This window comes from Lepidochelys kempii, chromosome 1 (genome assembly GCF_965140285.1).
Source record: "Lepidochelys kempii isolate rLepKem1 chromosome 1, rLepKem1.hap1, whole genome shotgun sequence".
Taxonomy (NCBI): Eukaryota; Metazoa; Chordata; order Testudines; family Cheloniidae; genus Lepidochelys; species Lepidochelys kempii.
Window position 1 is genome coordinate 34,471,204 of NC_136380.1, and position 21,957 is coordinate 34,493,160.

General features: G+C 42.2%; 1 protein-coding gene across 5 annotated transcripts in view; it reads left to right on the forward strand.

The window, feature by feature from the left end:
* The window catches only part of DYNC2H1 (dynein cytoplasmic 2 heavy chain 1), a 403,248-nt gene that overhangs the window by 214,855 nt on the left and 166,436 nt on the right, over nucleotides 1–21,957 (forward strand). For all 5 annotated transcript variants that reach the window (XM_073338435.2, XM_073338425.2, XM_073338398.2 and 2 more), the window contains 3 exons: nucleotides 6,382–6,459; nucleotides 7,281–7,412; nucleotides 19,156–19,228. In XM_073338435.2, coding sequence (XP_073194536.1) covers nucleotides 6,382–6,459; nucleotides 7,281–7,412; nucleotides 19,156–19,228 — 283 coding nt within the window. The remainder of the gene's footprint in view (nucleotides 1–6,381; nucleotides 6,460–7,280; nucleotides 7,413–19,155; nucleotides 19,229–21,957) is intronic.

Consider the following 21,957-nt stretch of genomic DNA (forward strand, 5'->3'; position numbering starts at 1 on the left):
TGTGTCATCCTCACATCAGTAGAGATTGCTCCAAAGATACCTCTGCAAGGGCTGGTCAGTCAACTTCAGTCCTTGGATTCAGCAAACTGGGCTTACTCACCCATCTAGAACTCTTTAAGGGTAAGTCCAACCCTCCAGACCATTTGGTCCAATCCACCTCTAAAGGAACAATGGCTAAGGTCTTTCCCAGGTTTTTATGTGGATAATTGATTGACTTGTCAAGGAATTTAGTGTCTTTTTGGACTCTGCCTCTTCCTGAGGATTTCTTAGAGAAGTTCCTGGGCCTCTTCTCTGATTATATATTGGATGATGAATATGGGGCTCAAGATCCTACTCCATGTAGGCTGTGGGGCAAAACAGAGCATCACATGATAAGAGACCAGTCCTTCAATGGTGAAATCACCTCCCAAGGACAACCCAAAAAGCCAAACTCAAAAGGAAAAAAAGGTCCCAAAGCATTCCAGATCTTCACTTCTTTTCACAAACTCTAGCCCCTGCCCCAAAATTGAGGTGGACTGCCAGCTGTAATATAAAGTCAGAAGCTCTTTTGTTGTTACTCACAATGATGGACCAAGAGAAGGAATTTTTATTTTTGCAGGGGTAAGACCTGGCATAGCATAGGGAAGCCCAGATCAGGGAATGCTTTCAGTCTCTCCTTCCAATCCAAGCTGTCACTCTGACTGCAGCAGGGCGTGCCTCAGAAATAGGCCGAAGGAGCAGAATTTCCCAGTTTTCAGACATAATTCCAGTTGACTTCAGACAAGTGATACAGATATTCTCTGGAATTTCAGGCTCCTCCACATCCCTTTTTTATTCTTTCTTCAGCCTCAAGAGATGATTAGAAGAAAAAAATTGTCTTGCAGAAGTTCTCCCATTTCCTTGAGATTTAATCTTGTCCCTCAACCAAAAGTTCTCAAAGCTTCGTTCAATAATCTTCATGGTAAGAAAAAGATCTGTAGAAGTCTTCATCATCCTAAATGTCATGAGGCTGGTCAGGTTGTTGAAGAAGACAAAACTGAGGATAGCGAGAGCAGCTTCTATTGTTGCTGCCATGTCTCAAGAAGATCTTTTAATGTAGGTGGAACAGGCAGAGACTTATATGCAAAGTCAAGGTTCAGTCAACTGCAGTTTCTTTGTTTTTGTTTATGAAAATCAACACAATTACTATGTGTTGTCCTCCACCAGGATGTTTACAAAGCTATTGAAAATGGTAATAAAGCAGCTGAGCCGTCCAGGGATTCATCTGACGCATGGTTTAGATGCCACACTTATCAGAGCATCATGCCCAGGGACTTTGTAACCAGTGACCCATAGACCCAATCCCAATCACATTATTTGTAATAAAGTTAAATAAGAGATTGTTGATAATATCTCATAGAATCATAAATGAAGGGCTGGAAGGGACCTCGAAAGCTCATCTTATCCAGTCCCTCTTCCCCTCTTGCCCCCACTAAAGCAGGACCAAATGTACGTAGGCCATTCCTGACAGGTGTTTGGAGGTTTTTAAGAACAGGTTAGACAATAACAGGGATTCCACAACCTCCCTTGGAAACCTATTCTAGTACTTAACTATTCTTATAGTTAGAAAGGTTTTGCTAATATCTAACCTAAATCTCCCTTGCTGCAGATTAAGCCCATTACTACTTGGCCTACCTTCAGTGTACATAGAATCATAGAAGATTAGGGTTGGAAGAGACCTCAGGAGGTCATCTAGTCCAACCTCCGCTCAAAGCAGGACCAACCCCAACTAAATCATCCCAGCCAGGGCTTTTTCAAGCCATCCCTTTAAAATCTCTAAGGATGGAGATTCTACCACCTCTCTAGGTAACCCATTCCAGTGCTTCACCACCATCCTAGTGAAATAGTTTTTCCTAATATCCAACCTAAACCTCCCCCACTGCAACTTGAGACCATTGCTCCTTGTTCTGTCATCTGCTGTCACTGAGAACAGCCTACCTCCATCCTCTTTGTAACCCCCCTTCAGGTAGTTGAAGGCTGCTATCAAATCCCCCCTCACTCTTCTCTTCTGCATACTAAAGAAGCCCAGTTCCCTCAGCCTCTTCTCCTAATTCATGTGCCCCAGCCTCCTAATCATTTTCATTGCCCTCTGCTGGACTCTCTCCAATTTGTCCACATCCTTTCTGTAGTGGGGAGCCCAAAAATGGACGCAATACTCCAGATGTGGCCTCACCGGTGCCGAACAGAGGGGAATAATCACTTCCCTTGATCTGCTGGCAATGTTCCTATTAATGCAGCCCAACATGGAGGACAGTTAATCAGTTAATCACTTATTCTCTTGATAACTGCCCTTACCATATTTGGAGACTGTTATCAGATCCCTACTCAGTCTTATTTTCAGAAAACTAAAGTTACAGTAGATCCCAGTTTATCCAATCTAATTGGGATCAAGGCCAGATCAGATAATCAAAATTCCAGGTAAATCGGAGAATGGGAAAATGTGATGCTGCAGTGCCATCTAGTGGCCAGAGGAGAGATCACTCGCTTCTGGCCCCAGAGTCCTGGTTGTTGGGTAACTATGGAGAGCTGGTTAAGGGAGGGTTGGATAAATAAGGTTCTAATGTACCTTTTTTTTTTTTAACCTTTCTTTTTAGGTCAGATTTTCTAATCTTTTATAATTTTTGTTCCTCTGTCCACATCTTTCCTGAAGCGTGGAGTCCAAAACTGGACACAGTACTCTGGATGAGGCGCCACTACTGCTGAGTAGAGTGGCATGTCTTACATACAACATACCTCCCATGTCTTACATACAACACTCCTATTAATACACTCCAGAATGATATTAGCCTTTTTCACAACTGCATCACGTTTTTGGCTTTTAGTAAATATGTGATCTACTATAACCCCCAGATCCTTTTCAGCAACACTAGTGCCTAACCGTTACCCCCCATGTTGTAGTTGGGCATTTGATTTTTCTTTCCTACGTGTAGTACTTTGCATTTGTCTTTACTGAATTTCATCATATTGATTTCAGACCAATTTGACAAGGTCATTTTGAATTCTCATCCATTCTCCAAAGTCCTTGCAACCTCCCGAAGCTTGGTGTCTGCCACACATTTTATAAACATAGTCCTCTCCATTATTCATGTTGTTATTGAAAGTATTTAAAAGTACCAGATCCAGGACAGACCCATGCAGGATCCCACTAGATATGTCCTACCAGTTTGACAGCAAACCATTGAGAACTATTCGTTTAGTATGATCTTTCAGTCAGTTATGCCCCTAATTTATAATATTTTCATCTATACCACATTTCCTTAGTTTAGTTAAGAAAATGTCATGTGGGAGCCTTCCTAAAATCAAGATCTATCACATCTACTGCTTCCCTCCTATCCACTACACTAGTATAGGATTTTCATAGGATATTCGAGGAGTCGAGAAAAACACAAAGAGAACCAGAACATTTCCTACACAAGAAAGACTTAAAAAAAACAAAGGCACTGATGTCCGGGGTATTATAAAACAGAGCATCCTTCATCCATATTTACCTGCTGTTCTTTGGTCATTTGGCCTCAAACATTATTCTGTGGACAGGACTGCACATGAGAGAGTTTTTGGGATTCCTTTTAAAAACCTGTAACCATTCCCAAATTAGAGATTTAGAGGAAAATAAAGATAACATCCAGCCTATCACTGGGTGGAAACAGGATAGTATGGTAGCATTCTTACTGCAAAATCTTGAGTCCAAAACCCTGACCGCATATGCCAGTCTTCCAGGATGGGGATTACACGTGGGACAACATCCTGGAACATGATCAGCATCAGAAATTCCCTACAGTATCAACTTCCTAGAGATGGTCAGCATGGCTCATCAGAATTCCGGGAGCCCTTGAGAAAGGAGCACTTTCTTGTTCAGTGAGACTTTACAATGATCATGGAATATATCAAGCAGGAATAGGGCAGAAGAAGTGCAAATCTAAATGCCAAACAATAACTTTTTTTTCTTGGGCAGAAGGTCACCTCACCTAATAACAGCAATCAGTATAAAAGGGGCATATTGACGATACAAGTGGACTGGGTAAGCTTTCAGCAGATAGACAGTCCAAAAAGCTAAAAAGCTCATATCCAGGGAGCTAGGCCATCACCAAGAGTATCTATTTGTGTTCAGTCAGAGCACCAAAAAAACAGTGATTTTCTTCACCCAAGATGACTGGAAACATACAGTAACATTCACTAACAGCTGAATTTGCTTGTCTATGCTTCCCCTCCTTTTACTACTAGGACGAGTCTTACAGAAGTTTTAAAAAATGGGGGGAAACTGCTATTGTTGTTGCTCTAAAATCAGCCAAGAAGTCCATGGTACTTGGACCTAGTGAAGATGTCATAAAGGGTCTCCACTCCATCTGCTATGTTATAGCCTGCTACTGCATCCTAATCCAGACTGAGTGACATAATGGCTATGTAATGACGGGTACTAAACAAGATAATCGATTCCTCCAAAATAATGGTGTTTCATAGCTTCATAGAAACTCCAAAGAGTTTCTATCCATTGGCCTGTGCAAGAATTTGGACAGTGTTCTCCCATTGGTGTCAAGATAGTCAAGCCCAAGAAAACAAGCATTATAGCTCTTCTGGAATTTTACAGAATGACCTAATCTGACCTAATCTCCCACCATCATTGCTGATGACCCAACACTAAATAGCATATTACACAAGGGCTCATCTAAATCTCTGGTAGATCATCCAAGAATAATAAATGTCCTTGTGCAGCATTTGTCCAAACCATAATCCTGTCTTCCCTATCTGGGATCTATCCAGGGGGCTAAAGTCTGTCAGAACCAAATATTTCAAACTAATGGCTTCTAATGCCATGCTTCCTGGTTACAAGCACAACAGCCAGAAATATCTCCAAAATGTATGCTCTTAATACACACTGGCCCATGAAGAGAAGATTCTTCCAAATTCAGAATCATCTTCACAAGGATAAACGCTGTTCTCCATACATTACCAGGAATTATTTTTCCTTTGGTTTGCCCAAAGGAAGCTCATCTTCCTGGATGTGGAAATAGACATTAAGATGGAATTTACTTAAACGTCATCTTTATTTATTTCCTTTCACTAAAAGTGCTTAGGTCTGCAAGCTTCTAAATACTTAATAGCCAGGTGGATCATGCTGTGAAGTACTGAAGTTTACATGGTTGCACAGAAACTAGTCCAAAAAGGGAGCAGAATCCATTCAGCACACACTGTGGTGCTATGGTGAGCAGAAAGAGTGTGAGTCACCTCAGAGGAAATATGTAACACTGCCACCTGATCATCCATCAACACTTTTATTGAGTACTATAGTCAGACCTTCTTTCCTCTGAGGGGAAAAATTCCTTTGGCAGCTAATTGCTCCAAATGGTGTTCTGTGATAGGCTGGGTCTTTATCTGGATCATACTCATGCAGCTTTGGAGTCTCTTCCCCTTTAAGAGTCCTTTCCCTCTTCGGGAGCTTTATTCCACCCTTTCTGGTCCTCCTCCTGTTTAAGGGGACGTTCTATAAGGTACCTTATAAAGGTCTCGTGGGCAGCAGAGGCTTGCCAACTGTTTTCCTCTCTGTCATTCTGTAGCAAGGACCAGCTATTCCTGAGGCTCAGCAGCTTTCTTCCTAGTTGCCATGCCTTCCTGTGACAAGCAACTTCTTTTAAAGCTTGCTTCCTCCAGCTGGAGTAGGCTCTGCAGGTGTGTCTATCTGGTAACAGTTGAGCACGGAGGCGCTTGTTATCCTTCTCCTGATTGATATGGGGGTCATATCATTACATGATCATGTAATGGTGCCCCATTACATGGTCAACTATACAACATTTTAGAAATCTTGTTCCTGAATATTACTTGCTTTTCCTTCCATATTATCTTTTTTTTTTTTCTGCTTTGAATACACCAGATGTCTTAGAGAAAGGTCAAGATCCAGACTGGAACATTTCTGACTAGATTGTTTCCTTTCTCAGTATGACATCTCCTGCAGTCTGCCCTAAATTGAGATAAATCCTGTAAGTTCTTCTACAGTGGCCTCCTAAGAGTCCATGTGTATCATGAATGTGCTTTAACAAGGCAATAAAACATTATTGTAAAGTTTATTTTAAGTATCTAGATTTCAATATTTTAGAAGTACTCATCTGCTGTGAAGATGGAAGGGGGAGGACTAAATCTAGTCAAGTCTGAGGTGCCTCTTGTATAAGCAAAATGTAATAACTTTATAAAATAGAAATAATAAACAAACATTGCTACACTATTCATAAATTTATCAATAGAACACCATTAAAAGATTCTTGTAAAGGAAGTTGCCAGTGTTTTCATATCTGTTTTCATTTTGAAACTTTAGTTATTAAACAACTTGTAGGTTTGAATTTTACAAATATATAGCTTACTTTGTTTTATAAGGATTCACAAAGAGGTATCCGTGACCAAATTCCATCTTGGATAGAACAGGAACGAACTTGGGCAGTAGCATCTCTGAAGGTATTGTCTATGTGATTTAAAATCATTTTGAAATGGTCTTGATATATTCAGAAGTATTAATATGGACTTGAAAATAAACTAAATATTTTCCAACTTAACTGCAGTTTTAGTTATTTTAAACTGTATTCAAAATTAGAAGTAGAAAAATTACTTAGCATTTTGACATACACATTTCTAGAATGCAAGACTGTATTTTCATAATTAGCCTAAAAATTAATATCTACAATTTTGCATGCAAAATTGGGTAGCTAGATTAAATTTCCATGCACACATTTGAGGCCTGTTTGAGGTCCCTAGTGGTCAGATTGGGTAGCTTCATATTAATTTGAAGTCCCAACATTTTCTTGGACTGATTTCTCTTATGACAGTCTATGTTCCCCTGCTGAAAGGAGTGAAATAAAAGTAACAATCTCTGAAGTGCTGATCTAGGGCTACTCTCCTACTGCATAAAGCTCACCAGCAAGAAGGGAAGGGCTGAGAGTTCATGAGGGAGATAAATTAACAAGCTTCTGAGGACTAGAATTGTGATACTTCAATGTTGGTTATTTTTCACTTCCTCCCTTCCGTAGGGACCAAAAGCAATTGGTGGTAGGTATGGGAGCATTTGGGACAGAGAACAGTTGATGCATTGAGTGAAATTAATTAGCCATGGGTGATGGAAAGGACTGAGGTGGGATGGAGGAAGGGAAAGGAACCAAAAGTATTTTTAAAAAGAGAGAATAAAAATAATACTGAGAATGTGTCAGGCGGCTATAAATTGTTGCTTTTATTTTTTGCCTTTTTTTTTTTTTACTGTTAAATGTACACTATTTGCTTTGTAGATCTCTCTCCCAGCTCTATATCAGACACTCTGCTTTGAAGATGCAGATCTGTGGCGTACTTTCTCTCAGAGCTCTATGTGTGAACAAGATTTTCCATCCATTGTTGCAAAGAATATTACCCTATTTCAACAGGTAATATTTTAATACTGAATTATTTTGAAAATACTTCTCTTAGTGTTGAAACTCAATTTTACTTCATGATTAAGAGATTAGGCTTCAATCCTTGTTTAACAATAATCATTGACTAAAATTATGTTGTCTTCAACGGGATCCTGATTAGTTTAGCTAATTAAATTTTATTTATTTATTTTAATGGCCATTTTTATTTATTTTTATTTATTTATTTATTTATTTTTAATGTCCATTACCATTGTACCAAGGTCTTTAATGTATGTGGTGGTGGGTTGGTACTCAAACTGAGCATCTGCTTTAGGATAGGAGATTGTTCATTAAAATGTATAAGTTTCATTTTCCAGACAGGTGATACTCTCCTTTCCTTGTCACTGGTGTCTTATTGCAGTATTTATCAGCCTGTCAAGCCGGATATCATTAAATTACCCCAACATTAAATGTAAAACCTCCAACATTCATGCAACATTAAGATTGCAAGTTAAGTACTGAAAGGTTAGGAAATGAAACAGTTAAGGTTGAACATGCAACATGAATTCTGCCCATTTTTGCACAAAAATCTTTATTTATGTAGTTTGAATTCACATTAGGGAGGCAATTCAAACCAGTGAATAGGAGCATGGAATTCACAGTCAAGAGAACTGGGTTCTAGTCCCAACTCTGTCATTGACTCACAATCTCATCTGTCTCTTAACTGTCTATCCTTCAAGTCTTCCTCTTTGTAAAATGGAGCTAATGATACTTTTTCACCTGCAAAAGTTCTTTAAAGTATGATAAAAAAATCCTTGTAAGTGCTAAATATTATAATGCTGCTGTCATTATTAGTTTTCAGATGATAAAATAGGATTATTTTTTTTCTACAACCTTATATAGAGTCTTTTATGTATCTACAATAACATATGATCATATTATAAAGTACATACAGAAGACAGAGTTAATGTTGCATTAATTTTTACTTTGATTTTTGCTTTTCTAGACTTTTAAATGTTTAATGTACAGTGTTAATATTATATTGAAATAGGGTGGGTGGGGTTTTTTTGGTAGGAAGTTGCATTTAATTTCCAAAGATTTTTAAAGGGTGAGGGGAGAGGAAATCATTCACTTCTAGAATTACAATAACAGATATCATCTGGGGAAAGTAAGATGGTGCCTATCAACATCATTAATAAAGTGTGCACTTCTAGATTACTAAGTAGCAGCTGAGCAAAGCTTTGCTAAAGTGTTTGTTATCAGTGTATATTATTTATTTTCATACTTTGCAATGGCTCTATTCTTGTAGGTGTACAGTTATCTGATAAATGCCTCCTGCCCTATAGAAGGTCCTCCTGCCCCTTTTCATTATCTCTCCCCACCCCCTCTGCATTGTGTTTTTGAAATATTGTTTGTAGCTTAGGTCTGAAGGTTTAATGTTTTAAAACCGCAGAGCTCAGTGCAGTGAGATGCTGAGCACTGCCAGTGAGATTCTGAACACATACGAAGGGTGACAAGTGCCCAAAGTACACATTCTGGTAGATGGAGTTGAAGTGGACTTGGAGAGGGATAAGGAGTCAGATAGTTATGTTTGATCCTAGCATGAAAATAAGGGGCTTAGCAACCATTTTAGCCTAAAGAAAGGTACACCACTTCCCAATCTATGATAACTCCTTAGGCAAAGTTAGCCATTGTGGAGAGCACAGTCAGCTGTAACCCTCTGCAAAGAACCATACAGGACACATTCAACAGCTCAGCCGTTGCTATGATTCCCCAAATATACAAAACCTACTTGGCTGCCTGTTGGTTCCCATGTTATCTGTATTGTGGTAGTGTCTGGAGGTGGAGACTCAAATAGATATTTGGGCCACATTGTGGTAAATGTTATACAGACGTACAGAAGGACATGGCCTTTGCCCTAGGGAGCTTGCCAGTACACTAGTGTGCACGACTTCTCTGTGGAAAGTATGCTGAGAATATTTTTAAGAGCCAAGACCATCCCTCCCACCGAGACCGGGGTACAGAAGTCTGCACGTAGGGAATCTTGTGTGCCTTAGAAATATACAGGCTGCATATAACACAAATGAAAATAGAAAACTTGATTACAATGGATTTTCTACTTCCAATTCCTCTAAGTTGTGCTGCCACCAGATGTTGCTATGCACAGTAAACAACAGAAACTCGATTAGCAGGAATGACAAAGGCCTCTCACTTCTCAAAACCATGGTCGGGTACTTCTGACAAATTAAACATCCTGCAATTACTGCCAGAGCACATAAATCACTTAGCTTTCCCTAAATATCTCAATGAATTCATCTTTAAAAAAACAGCCACCAGGTATCTAGCACAAAAAAAAAAAAGAGAGAGAAAAAGAAGGGATCTTTTTTAACAGCATTCACAGAAATTAGGAATAAACTATAAACAAACCATTTTACAAAAGCTCTTATCTGAGTAAGATGCTTCATTCTATAAAATGCAGAACAATACTTCATATGTTGCCATTGTGTTTTTGTCACAGTTCCTAGAGGATTAAAAAAAAAACCGAAAGGGAAAAAAAAACCCTCAAACACCAGTATGATGAGTGTAAAGGGTATCTTTGTCTTTTAAAACGTAGTAAAAATGTATCCCAACAGTGATGGGAGGAACCATGTGCACAGAATTATTTAAGACCCACTCAGAGGTTAGCTTCTTGCATGATGTACCCTTTAAGAAGTAGTGTACCCTTCTTAGGGTATGTCTGTACTGCAGTTAGACACCTGCAGCTGGCCTGTGCCAGCTTGACTCAGGCTCATGGGGCTCAGGCTAAGGGGATGTTCAATGGTGGTATACATATTCTGGCTTGGGCTGCAGCCTGAGCTCTGGGACCCTCTCACCTCAATTAAACAGCCCTTTAGCTTGAGCCCCATGAGCCTGAGACAGCTGGCATGGTCCAGCTGCAGGTGTCTAATTGCAGTGTAGATACACCCTTAGGGCAGAGGTTCTCAAACTTTTCTTATTATGTACCCCCTTCCAGATCTGCCAGCTGCCTGCTTACCCCCTTCCAGATTTACCAGTTGCCTGTGTATCCCTACTCTTCTCATCACTGATACTTTGTGTGTTCTTCGTAATACTGCCAGTCTTTAGCCATCTGTCTATATTTCACTCTTATGTACAAATATAGTTATAGTGCAACTGGAAAAAAAAACAAACCCAAAACCCTGACTAAGTTCTGAGCTCAGCTAAACTGGACAGTTGCTGGGCAACTGAACCTGCTCTGTACAGTGATTGGAGTTGAGGGCTCTGTACGTCAGCATCTATGTGTATCTCTGTTCTCATTGATACATCATGAAGTAAATTAACTAGCATATTTTATATAACAAATTCTCACAGTTTTAAAGCGTTGTCTGAACAGCCTATTATGAAAATGCAATAAATGCAATGATTAATAAATAAAATCCACCATTGCACAATTTCTCCCAAGTCCTCCCCCCCGCCCCGAGATGTCTCATGTACCCCACATACCACAGTTTGGGAATTCCTGGGGTACATGTAACTGTAACAGTGAGGACTGGCCCTTTAAAGGCCAGGGGCTCCAATGAACAGCTGTCCTTGTTCTGGAGGGAATCAGCTGAACATCTCCCAGCGATTGGGCCTGATTCCTAATTGGAAGATATAAACGAGGGTCCCAGCTCCACTGGAGGGAGGCAGGGGTGAATAGGAGGAGACAGAGACAAGGAGAAGGCTGCAAGGAGGTCCCATGGGCCTCCCTAGGCCAGTGAGGTCCAGACAAGTTGGTTACCAAAGGCCAGAGGGCTCCACAATCTCAGCCAAGAACAAGGCTATTTCTTTTGTTATTATTCTACATTTCCTTTTGTTTTGTGTTGGAGAATAAACAGAGCCCTGATTCCATTGATTTCATTGGAAGTTAGGAACCTACAACACCTTTGTCGGTTTGGACTGAATTGATGTGCATCACAGCCTAACTGTGAAAGACAAGGGGACTGAGTGAATCAACTATATGTGCTTCATAGGGTTGGTTTTTGGTATTTTTGGTAATAAAAACATTTGTGTAATGTGGAGGTTCATAGTTGAAGTATCTCAGAATAAAGAGATGAAGTATCTCAGAATAAAGAGATTACAGGTGCTATTTATCTTAAACCAAGCAAAGATGCTTTCAAAATTGATTATTTTAGTATAAAAACACATTGAGAACAGGTACATTAGTATAACACGTACAAAGTCAGTGCTGACTAATATACATAGCTTTATATCTGTTAAAAATTCACCCAACAGAGGAGGTGTGCTCCACTAAACTCCAGCTGCAGGAAATGATGGTATACAGTTATGATATTAGTTTGTTTTTCATGACAAACACATAGTTCTTCAAGTAATGTCCCTGTGGATGCTCCAATTCAAGAGTCCCTGTATCCATTTCAGGTGTGCATGCACCCTATGCAACTTTGATTGGAGATTTTTGGTAGTATGCCCATTTGGCCTACACCCCCTCATGCCCTGTGCCAAGGATATATATTGTTACGTGGGCGACCTTCCTTCAGTTCCCTCTCAGCTGCCTTGGCTTCAGACAGAGTATCTACCATGTCCGCTTAACTGTTAATTTGCCTTCTAGTTTAGTTTAGTTGTTTATTAGTGTGTAGTTTAGTTCAGTATAGTGTTTTGATACTTTTCTTTTCTTTTCCTTCTTTTCCCCCCTTTTTCCTAACTTCCCTCCAGAGGGTGCTGTTTTTCTCCCTTGCAGGGGTATGCCAGCATAACTGGGATTCAAGCATTCCCTTATGTGTATTTAGCTGTATTAGCTGTCTGGGACATACGCTGATGGGGGTCGGCTGTGTGGTCCAAGCTGGCAGTACTGCCTAATGGCAATACTCTGGGGCATAACGCCTAAAGGCGAGAGTCCAAGTGTTGATTTACCCAGTAGTTATGATTCGGGGTAGGGTTGCCCACTAGCGAGAGTCCAAAGACCACCTTGCTCAGTGGCTATGATTCAGGATAGTGCTGAGAGTGGGAGGATGATAGGGGAACCTGGGCTCACCCTACTCCACTGGGTTCCAGTCCAGGGTCCTTTGAAACAGTGGCCCTCACACAGGGCTCAGGGCCTGATACCCCTAATCATGCTCCCTGGGTCACTTCCTACCCTTGTTTCAGTCCCTCCAGCGTCATAGAGTTGGATTTGGGGTGTCCGTTGCATTCCCCTCTGATCTGTCTCTGGAATCTCTTCCGCTGGCCCCAGTGAATTGTCACCCTCAGCTCCCACAGTTATTGGACTTCCTTGGATTGGCTTGGTTATGAGGCTCTGTCCTGGCAATGTGGAGCTTTGACGACTTTCTGGCAGGAAGCTGCTGCACCTGACTGCTCTCCTCCACACTCGGCCCAGACTGAGCTGAGTCACTCCCTTTAAAATGCTCCCTCAGCTTGGAGCGTGCCCAGCAGAAGTGAAGGGGTGTGGTTTCTTGGGCCTAGAGCAACTCTTTAATCAGTGCAGAGTTGGTAAACTCCTTCACACACACAAACATTCCTCAAAAATGTAATTTGTATGCAGCCCTCAAGAGCAGGGCCAGGAAAAATCAAGAGATCAGACTGAAACTCCTCACGATGGAGCGTTCTTTTTGACTTGCCTTGAATCAGGCCAGGGAACATCAGCCACCAAGTGAGTTTAATGCCCTGTCCACTGTAGAATCATAGAAGATTAGGGTTGGAAGAGACCTCAGGAAGTCATCTAGTCCAACCCCCGCTCAAAGCAGGACCAACCCCAACTAAATCATCCCAGCCAGGGCTTTTTCAAGCCATCCCTTTAAAACCTCTAAGGATGGAGATTCCACCACCTCCCTAGGTAACCCATTCCAGTGCTTCACCACCCTCCTCGTGAAATAGTTTTTCCTAATATCCAACCTTGAGCTCCCCCACTGCAACATGATACCATTCCTTCTTGTTCTGTCATTTGCCACCACTGAGAACAGCCTAGCTCCATCCTCTTTGTAACCTCCCTTCAGGTAGTTGAAGACTGCTATCAAATCCCCCCTCACTTTTCTCTTCTGCAGACTAAATAAGCCCAGTTCCCTCAGCCTCTCCTCCTAATTCATGTGTCCCAGCCTCCTAATCATTTTCATTGCCTTCTGCTGGACTCTCTCCAATTTGTCCACATCCTTTCTGTAGTGGGGTGGGGGGGCGCAAAAATGGACACAATACTCCAGATGTGGCCTCACCAGTGCCGAACAGAGGGGAATAATCACTTCCCTCAATCTGCTGGCAGTGGTTTTACTAATTCAGCCCAATATGCCATTAGCCTTCTGGGCAACAGGGGCACACTGTTGACTCATATCCAGCTTCTCGTCCACTGTAATCCCCAGGTCCTTTTCTGCAGAATTGCCATTTAGCCAGTCGTTCCCAGCCTGTAGCAGTGCATGGGATTCTTCCATCCTAAGTGCAGGACTCTGCACTTGTCCTTGTTGAACCTCATCCAATTTCTTTTGGCCCAATCCTCCAATTTGTTTAGGTCACTCTGGACCCTGTCCCTACCCTCCAGCAGATCTACTTCTCCCCCTGCTTTGTGTCATCCGCAAACTTGCTGAGGGTGCAGTCCATCCCATCATCCAGATCATTAATAAAGATGTTGAACAAAACCCGCCCCAGGACCAACCACTGGGGCACTGGCATCGAGCTGTTGATCACTACCCGTAGAGACCGACGATCTAGCCACTTTTTTATCCACCTTATAGTCCATTCATACTTTAACTTTCTGTCAAGAATACTGTAGGAGACTGTATCAAAAGCTTTGCTAAAGTCAAGGTATATCACGTCCACTGCTTTCCCCATGTCCACAGAGCTACTTATCTCATCATAGCAGTCAATCAGGTTGGTCAGGCATGACTTGCCCTTGGTGAATCCATGTTGACTGTTCCTGATCACCTTCCTCTCCTCCAAGTGCATCAAAATGGATACTTTGAGGACCTGCTCCATGACTTTTCTGGAGACTGAGGTGAGGCTCACCAGTCTGTAATTCCCCGGATTCTCCTTCTTCCCTTTTTAAAATATGGGCACTATATTTGCCTTTTTCCAATCATTCAGGACCTTCCCCGATTGCCATGAGTTTTCAAAGGTAATGGCCAATTGCTCTGCGATCACATCAGCCAAACTTCCTCAGCACCCTTGGATACCTTGCATCCGCCCCCATGGACTTGTGCATGTCCAGCTTTTCTAAATAGTCTTTAACCTGTTCTTTCAACAATGGGGGAGGGATAGCTCAGTGGTTTGAGCATTGGCCTGCTAAACCCAGGGTTGTGAGTTCAATCCTTGAGAGGGCCATTTAGGGTTCTGGGGCAAAATTGGGGATTGGTCCTGATTTGAGCAGGGGGTTGGACTAGATGACCTCCTGAGGTCCCTTCCAACTTTGATATTCTATGAATCTATGAGGGCTGCTCACCTCCTCCCCATACTGTGCTGCCCAGTGCAGCAGTCTGGGAGCTGACCTTGGCAGCCCATTCTCCCAGACCTTCATAGGATTAATCATCAGAAGGTACTGGGGTGGTGTCTAAGAACAGAAGTTCTACTTCTCCTTACAGAGAGCCTGTTTTGAAGAAGTCTCAGTCTCCACTAAAACTGACCATTTCTGAGCCGTCGGGTATCAGTGGGGCTCCAGGTTCCTCTGGTACCAAGACTGCATCCAAAATCCTGAGTTTATCTAGGAGCCACAACTCCAAGCATACTTTGGTGCCTAAACCACCGTTGATTCTGTCTGAGCATGATCGAGGCCGCAAGGAAAAACAGCCCACTATGAGCAAGGCCGTACCAACTTATACAACCCTTTGTACTGAGACATATGACTCCCTCAGTATCATAGAAATCTAAGCATTCCATACTAGACCCTCTTCAAGGCAGTCTGCATCATCAGTACCAAAGTCCAGAAGAGACTCAGTGAAACAGATTCCTTTCTGTCTTCTTTGACTCATCAGGAACCGCAGGAGTTTAGGTGTTCCAAAAGATCTGTATGTCTCCAGTGAACCAGTCTCCCCTTCTAAAGGTATTGAGTGCCTCTCAATACCAAGATTGTCATGGTTGCTGGAACTATAGATCTCTCCAGTACGGCTTGATTCCCCAGCACTTTTGAAGCCAGGTAGGACTCCCTCTCTGGAGATTGAAGAGGATAACTCATCTGGCTCACATATCTCAATCCAAGGTTCCCCTACCTATCATTATAATGGCTCCCTACTGATTCCTACAGAGAGAAGGACTTCTCACAAGTCAGACATATTTGTGCTCCTCCTCCATGGTATGAGCATCAATGGGTGTCACCTCCAATGCCTTATGGTCCCATTTCCCCCCCACACACACACTACCCTCGTGGTCAATATTGGGACACTTCGGCTGCCTACCCACAACAGTTGTCATGAGCCCCTAGCCTTTCTCATGTGGACTGTGGGGACAGGCAGTTTCCTGTTCCTATTGTTCCTCCTCAACCACCTCAGATGCAGTAGGAAACCTTTGAGGAGCAAGAGGTCAGAGCAAGCAGATAAAGAGACTAGTCCACAAACCAGTACCTCATTATCCTCAGGTGAGGCTATGATATCTTCCCCATCCTCCTTGTCTAGTGACTTCAAGCAATTCCAGTGTCATGACCCAAGTTGCATTACTCAAGTTGCAGTGGGGGAGGTTTAGATTGGATATTAGGAAAAACTTTTTCACTAAGAGGGTGGTGAAACACTGGAATGCGTTACCTAGGGAGGTGGTAGAATCTCCTTCCTTAGAGGTTTTTAAGGTCAGGCTTGACAAAGCCCTGGCTGGGATGATTTAACTGGGAATTGGTCCTGCTTTGAGCAGGGGGTTGGACTAGATGACCTTCTGGGGTCCCTTCCAACCCTGATATTCTATGATTCTATGATTCTATGACCCACGGGTCTCAACCAAAGTCCACAGGGTTCACAGGAGCCAACCCTCTGCTTGGCAGCCTGCTGCCAAATGCTTACCCAAGACCCATGAAGCCTAGCCCCAGTCTGTGGCTCCATCCCTGATGTTGAAAGTGATGTACAACATCAAATAAAGCAAAGCCAAGCTCATACTAATAGCTCCAATGTGGCACAGACAGTCTTGGTACCCTTACTGGACTCACCTTGCCATTCCACACCTCCCTTCTCAAGACACCACTTCACGCTGTCCATCAGAATTTCGGATTTCTTCACCTCAAGGCTTGGTTACTCCCTGGCTCATGGGATTACAAACTTCCTGTTCCACTTACCTTCAGAAATGGAAGATTCCACTACTGGTTTGTGCTCTGGCATCTTTTGTCCATCCATTCTTCCTTCTCATCTGTTCTTGACTATCTGTTAGAATTACCAGATGAGTTTAATTGGAGTACAGTTGGCAGCTTTCATGGCCTTCCATTCTTCCATTTTTTTTGGTTTTTAGGTGTTTGTTCACCCCACAGTGATCAGATTCATTAAAGGTAAATCGCAAAGGAGCGATTTATAACTTTGTTCTTAAGTGCCTTATGAAACCTTCCTTTGAATTGATGGCCACCTGCTCATTCTTCACCTATCAATGAGAAAACCTGCTTGGTGGCCATCACTTCTGCCTGAAGAGTTGGGGAAATAAGGGCTTTAATGGCAGACCCTCCCTTTACAGTTCTTTTTCTAAGACAAAGTTTCATTATGATTGCATCTTACATTTTTACCCAAGGTATAGTCTGAAGTTCACATTAATCAAGTTATTCAACTCTCTGTTTTTCCCCCCAAATCCACACCATACCAGGGAGGATGCAGCTTTCCATACTTCGGACATCAGGAGGGCATTAGCCTTCTATTTCGACAGAACAAAATCATTTACAGAATCTACTAGCCAGTTCATTTCCTTTGCTGAGAAATATAAAGGGACTGCAATCTCCACCCAAAGACTTCTGAGGTGGATTTATAGTTGTATAACTTCTTGTTATGAATCTGCTGATGTACAACCTCCTTCTAGGGTGTTAGCTCATTCCATGAGATCTCTGTTCATCTCTGTAGCACTGTTTAAACACGTTTCCATTGTTGAGATCTGCAAGGTTGCTACTTGGTCCTCAATTAATATCTTTTCCAAGCATTGTGCATTAGTTCACTCTCCTAAACCAGATATTGTCCTCAGGACTGCAGTATTGTCTTCAGTACTGGACTTGCCTCCGAAGCTACCTCCTTCTGCTGAAAATACTGCTTGGAAGTCACCTGAAGTGGAGCACCTAGAGGGAGACTACTCGAAGAAAAAACAGAGGTTACTCACTTTATGCAGTAACTATAGTTGTTTGAGATGTGTCCCTATGAGTCCTCCACTACCAGCCCCATTTCCTCTCTGCTTTGGAGTTTCCTCTGTGGGACTTTGTAGTAGAAAAGAAACTGAGGGCAGTTTGCCCACATAGCCCTGTATATCCTTGGTACAGGGCATGAAGAGGTGTAGGGCGCATATGTGGGCTGAATAGGCACTGCTACAAAAAAATCTCCAAACAGAGGCATGGGGCAAGAGGAGCAAGATACGTGCACCTGATACAGCACACCCTTAGAAACACGCATATAGAAGAAATCCAGTTACTGCACAAGGTGAGTTACCTCTGCATCCTGAACTCTGCTCTAACAAATCAAAGGGCAGCAAGATGCTAACATTAGCAGTTAAGAAGACAAATACATTTCATGTGCAAATTAGCAAAAGTAAGGCTAATCTTGGAGTTTGTCACTCTAGCAACCCACATAATGCACTCTCTTTACTGGACAAGCAGTTCCAGCCTTTCAGGTGTGTAATGGGGTTCACTACACACCAATGGGGCACCTCCTCATGACTGCATCTGGGGAATAGCTCTGCCTTGTCTGACACCCCTTCCCATGTTTCATTCACACTCCAGAGTTGCAGTGCTTCTCCTTTGTGACTCAGGATGCTCCCTCTTTGTGGCTTGGCCCTCTACCCAGCTCACTATAGTTTTCCCCTTCCATAAAAATCTCATTGGACTGGCTGGGTATGATTCCCAGTCCTCCAATTCAAGACAATGCCATTTATCCAGTGGCAGGTAGGGACCCTGGGCCTGCCCTCTACTTCGGGTTCCAGCCCAGGGACCCTCAAATCAGCAACCAAGGTATGCAGTGTCTCAAGGCTTGCTGTCGTTTCTCTGGATGTTTTCCTACCATGTCTCTATCTGGCTTCTGCTCCATCACCCTTCTGGGTAAACCCTTCCTTCAGGGCTAGGATCCCAAGGCTTCTACTGGCTCCCTGGGTTTCCTCCTTTCCCTCTTTAAGCCCAGAGAGTGGCTGAAGGCTTCCACACTGCAGCCCCTTCTGTCCTTGTTTCTTGGCCTTATACTAGCCCCACCTGCATATGCCCAGCTGGGCTCCAATGAAAGCTTGCCTATCAACCCTAATTCTCTCTCAGATGTGTCCTCACACGTTACTTAACCCCTCCTGAGCCTGTTAAGCCTTTCTGGGCTAGTGTGGGGTGAATACCCCATCATAAGGGAGAATTTAGGTGATCCATAGTGCTTCTGCAGCTGTCTACACAGGAATGAATTGCACCCAAAAGGAACAGTTATGTTAGCTGTTTATATTTGAATTGGAATAGTTTTACTAGATGATTTATAATTATATACCAAAAGTCGATAAACCTGTTCTGGAAAAAAACATTTAAAATGCAGTTATTTTAAGAAGAATCTTCCCTCTCCCCTGAAAAGCTTTTATTTTATTTTATTATTGTAAGCCTGCTGATCAGGTTTAGAATTGGTACTATGTATTGCTCTTCTAATATACTTGACTCTTACTGAATATACTTTATCTTAAGGTCCTTGTGGTCCAGGCTGTCAGACCAGACAGACTTCAGAGTTCAATGGCCGTTTTTGCATGTAAAGCCCTAGGTAAGTTTGATGGGTTTTGTAGCATGTCTTTTTTTCTGCAGTATAAAATATGTGCTCTTCTCATTTTACAGTAGCAATCTATGTCTTAAATCTTAGAACTTAAGAGCACAGTAGGATTTAGGTTTGCTTATTTCTTTCTAGTATATAGGTATTTTTTTTAATACAAAAGGCTAATAATTACTTTTTTGTTTATACTGTGTTTTTAAAACACTAGCTACAAATTTAATTACTAAATTTGTTTATTCTGCTCTTCTTTACTATTACTGTACTTCTACAGGTTCTTTGGAGGGGAAGGCAGCTGATTTTGTGTCAGTTTTATTCTGCAGTATTTTCCTGCAGCTTTAATTTTCCAAAACTGAGTGATGTAGCTAGGTCAACCGAAGTTTTAGGTTTAGACCAGGCCTCAGTTATGTCTGAATCTGAGACATGTCATAGTCTTTGTTTCTGACATATGAAACTCAGCAAATTCATAGCCTTGCAGCACTGCTCACTCAAGACTTGCTTTAGGAGTCTGACAACCAGTCAAGGTGTATACACAGAAGAGGCATTATTATTGAGGCTGCCATGCTAGGCACTGTATATTTGTGAAAGTCACCCTTTGCCCTAGTAAGCTTACACTCTAAATAGGGAAAAGATGCAATATGTGATATAGAACACAAGATGGGAGTGGTGACAGTAGCAGGAACACAAAATTGCATATAATCTTAAGTGTACAATTTGGAGTCTTCCAAGCTTTCATTAACAAGAAAAGAGGATGAACTGCTAGTGAATCTCTAACAGTCAATTTACTTCCTTGGCTGTTATCACTAGGCAGTTTACCTGGGCGTCACAATACTAACAGGCCTTGAGAAGGGATTTGAATGAACAGCAGGGCAGTGGCGGTGCAACCCATTTGTGCAGGTTGTTCCACACATAGAAGGCAGCATGGAAAAAAGTGTTTGTGAGGGAAGTAGACAAGCAGATGAAAAAGGCTGCTGTTATTGGTAGGGGCAAGAGAACAGTTTACGGCGTGGTAGGATAAGAGACTGGATAAATAGCAGGGAGGGGCTAAATTGTGAAAGATTTAGAAATAAGGACTAGAGTTTTTGTCTGATGTGAAGGTAAAAGGGAGCTGGTAAAGGGACTCAAAGGCTGAGGCGTGACATGACTGAAATAATGCTGCCAACATTTTTGTAGATCAGCATTTTGCATGGACTGGTAATCAGCAGTTTGGAATGTCAGTCCAGTAGCTGTTGAGCTATATCTAAAAAATACAGCAATGCCCTTCATTGTTTTCTCAGTTTCTGTGAAAGGCCTAACTATTGCCTATTAATACATGTCATAAATATAAAGGGAAGGGTAAACACCTTTAAATCCCTCCTGGCCAGAGGAAAAACGCTTTCACCTGTAAAGGGTTAAGAAGCTAAGGTAACATCACTGGCACTTGACCAAGATGACCAATGAGGAGACAAGATACTTTCAAAGGTGTGGGGGGGAAGGGTCCTCTCTGTCTGTGTGATGCTTTTTGCTGGGAACAGAGCAGGAATGCAGGTCAGAACTCCTGTAAAGAGTTAGTAAGCAATCTAGTTAGATATGCGTTAGATTCTGTTTTGTTTCAATGGCTGATAAAATAAGTTGTGCTGAATGGAATATATATTCCGGTTTTTGTGACTTTTTGTAACTTAAGGTTTTGCCTAGAAGGATTCTCTATGTTTTGAATCTGATTATCCTGTAAGGTATTTACCATCCTGATTTTACAGAGGTGATTCTTTTACTTCTTCTTTAATTAAAATTCTTCTTTTAAGAACCTGATTGCTTTTCCCTTGTTCTTAAGACCCAAGTGTTCGGGTCTGTGTTCACCTATGCAAATTGGTGAGGATTTTTATCAAGCCTTCCCCAGGAAAGGGGGTGTAGGGCTTGGGGGGATTTTGGGGAGAAAGACATTTCCAAGTGGACTCTTTCCCTGTTCTTTATGTAACACTTTGGCGGTGGCAGCTTTTAACCTAAACTGATAAGAATAAGCTGAGGGGGTCTTTCATGCAGGTCCCCACATCTGTACCCTAGAGTTCAGAGTGAGGAAGGAACCTTGACAATACACATCAACAACAGCTTGTTTCAACCTGCAACATTTTTAGATTATGAAGAACAGCTTGGCATAGTTAGTATAAGTGTTCTCCGACTGGTTTTTGAATGTTATAATTCTTGACGTCTGATTTGTGTCCATTTATTCTTTTACATAGAGACTGTCCAGTTTGACCAATGTACATGGCAGAGGGGTTATTGGTGAGTATTTGCTTCAGGTTGGGGGGCTGTCTGTAAGCATGGACTGGCCTGTCTCCCAAGATCTGTGAGAGTGATGGGTCGTCCTTCAGGGTAGGTTGTAGATCCTTGGTGATGACCCTTGATGATGATCCTGAAGGACGACCCATCACTCTCACAGATCTTTGGAGACAGGCCAGTCCTTGCTTACAGACAGCCCCCCAGCCTGAAGCAAATACTCACCAGCAACTACACACCACACAACAGAACCACTAACCCAGGAACCTATCCTTGCAACAAAGCCCGTTGCCAATTGTGCCCACATATCTATTCAGGGGACACCATCATAGGGCCTAATCACATCAGCCAGACTATCAGAGGCTCATTCACCTTCACATCTATCAATTTGATATATGCCATCCTATGCCAGCAATGCCCCTCTGCCATGTACATTGGTCAAACTGGACAGTCTCTACGTAAAAACCTGGGGG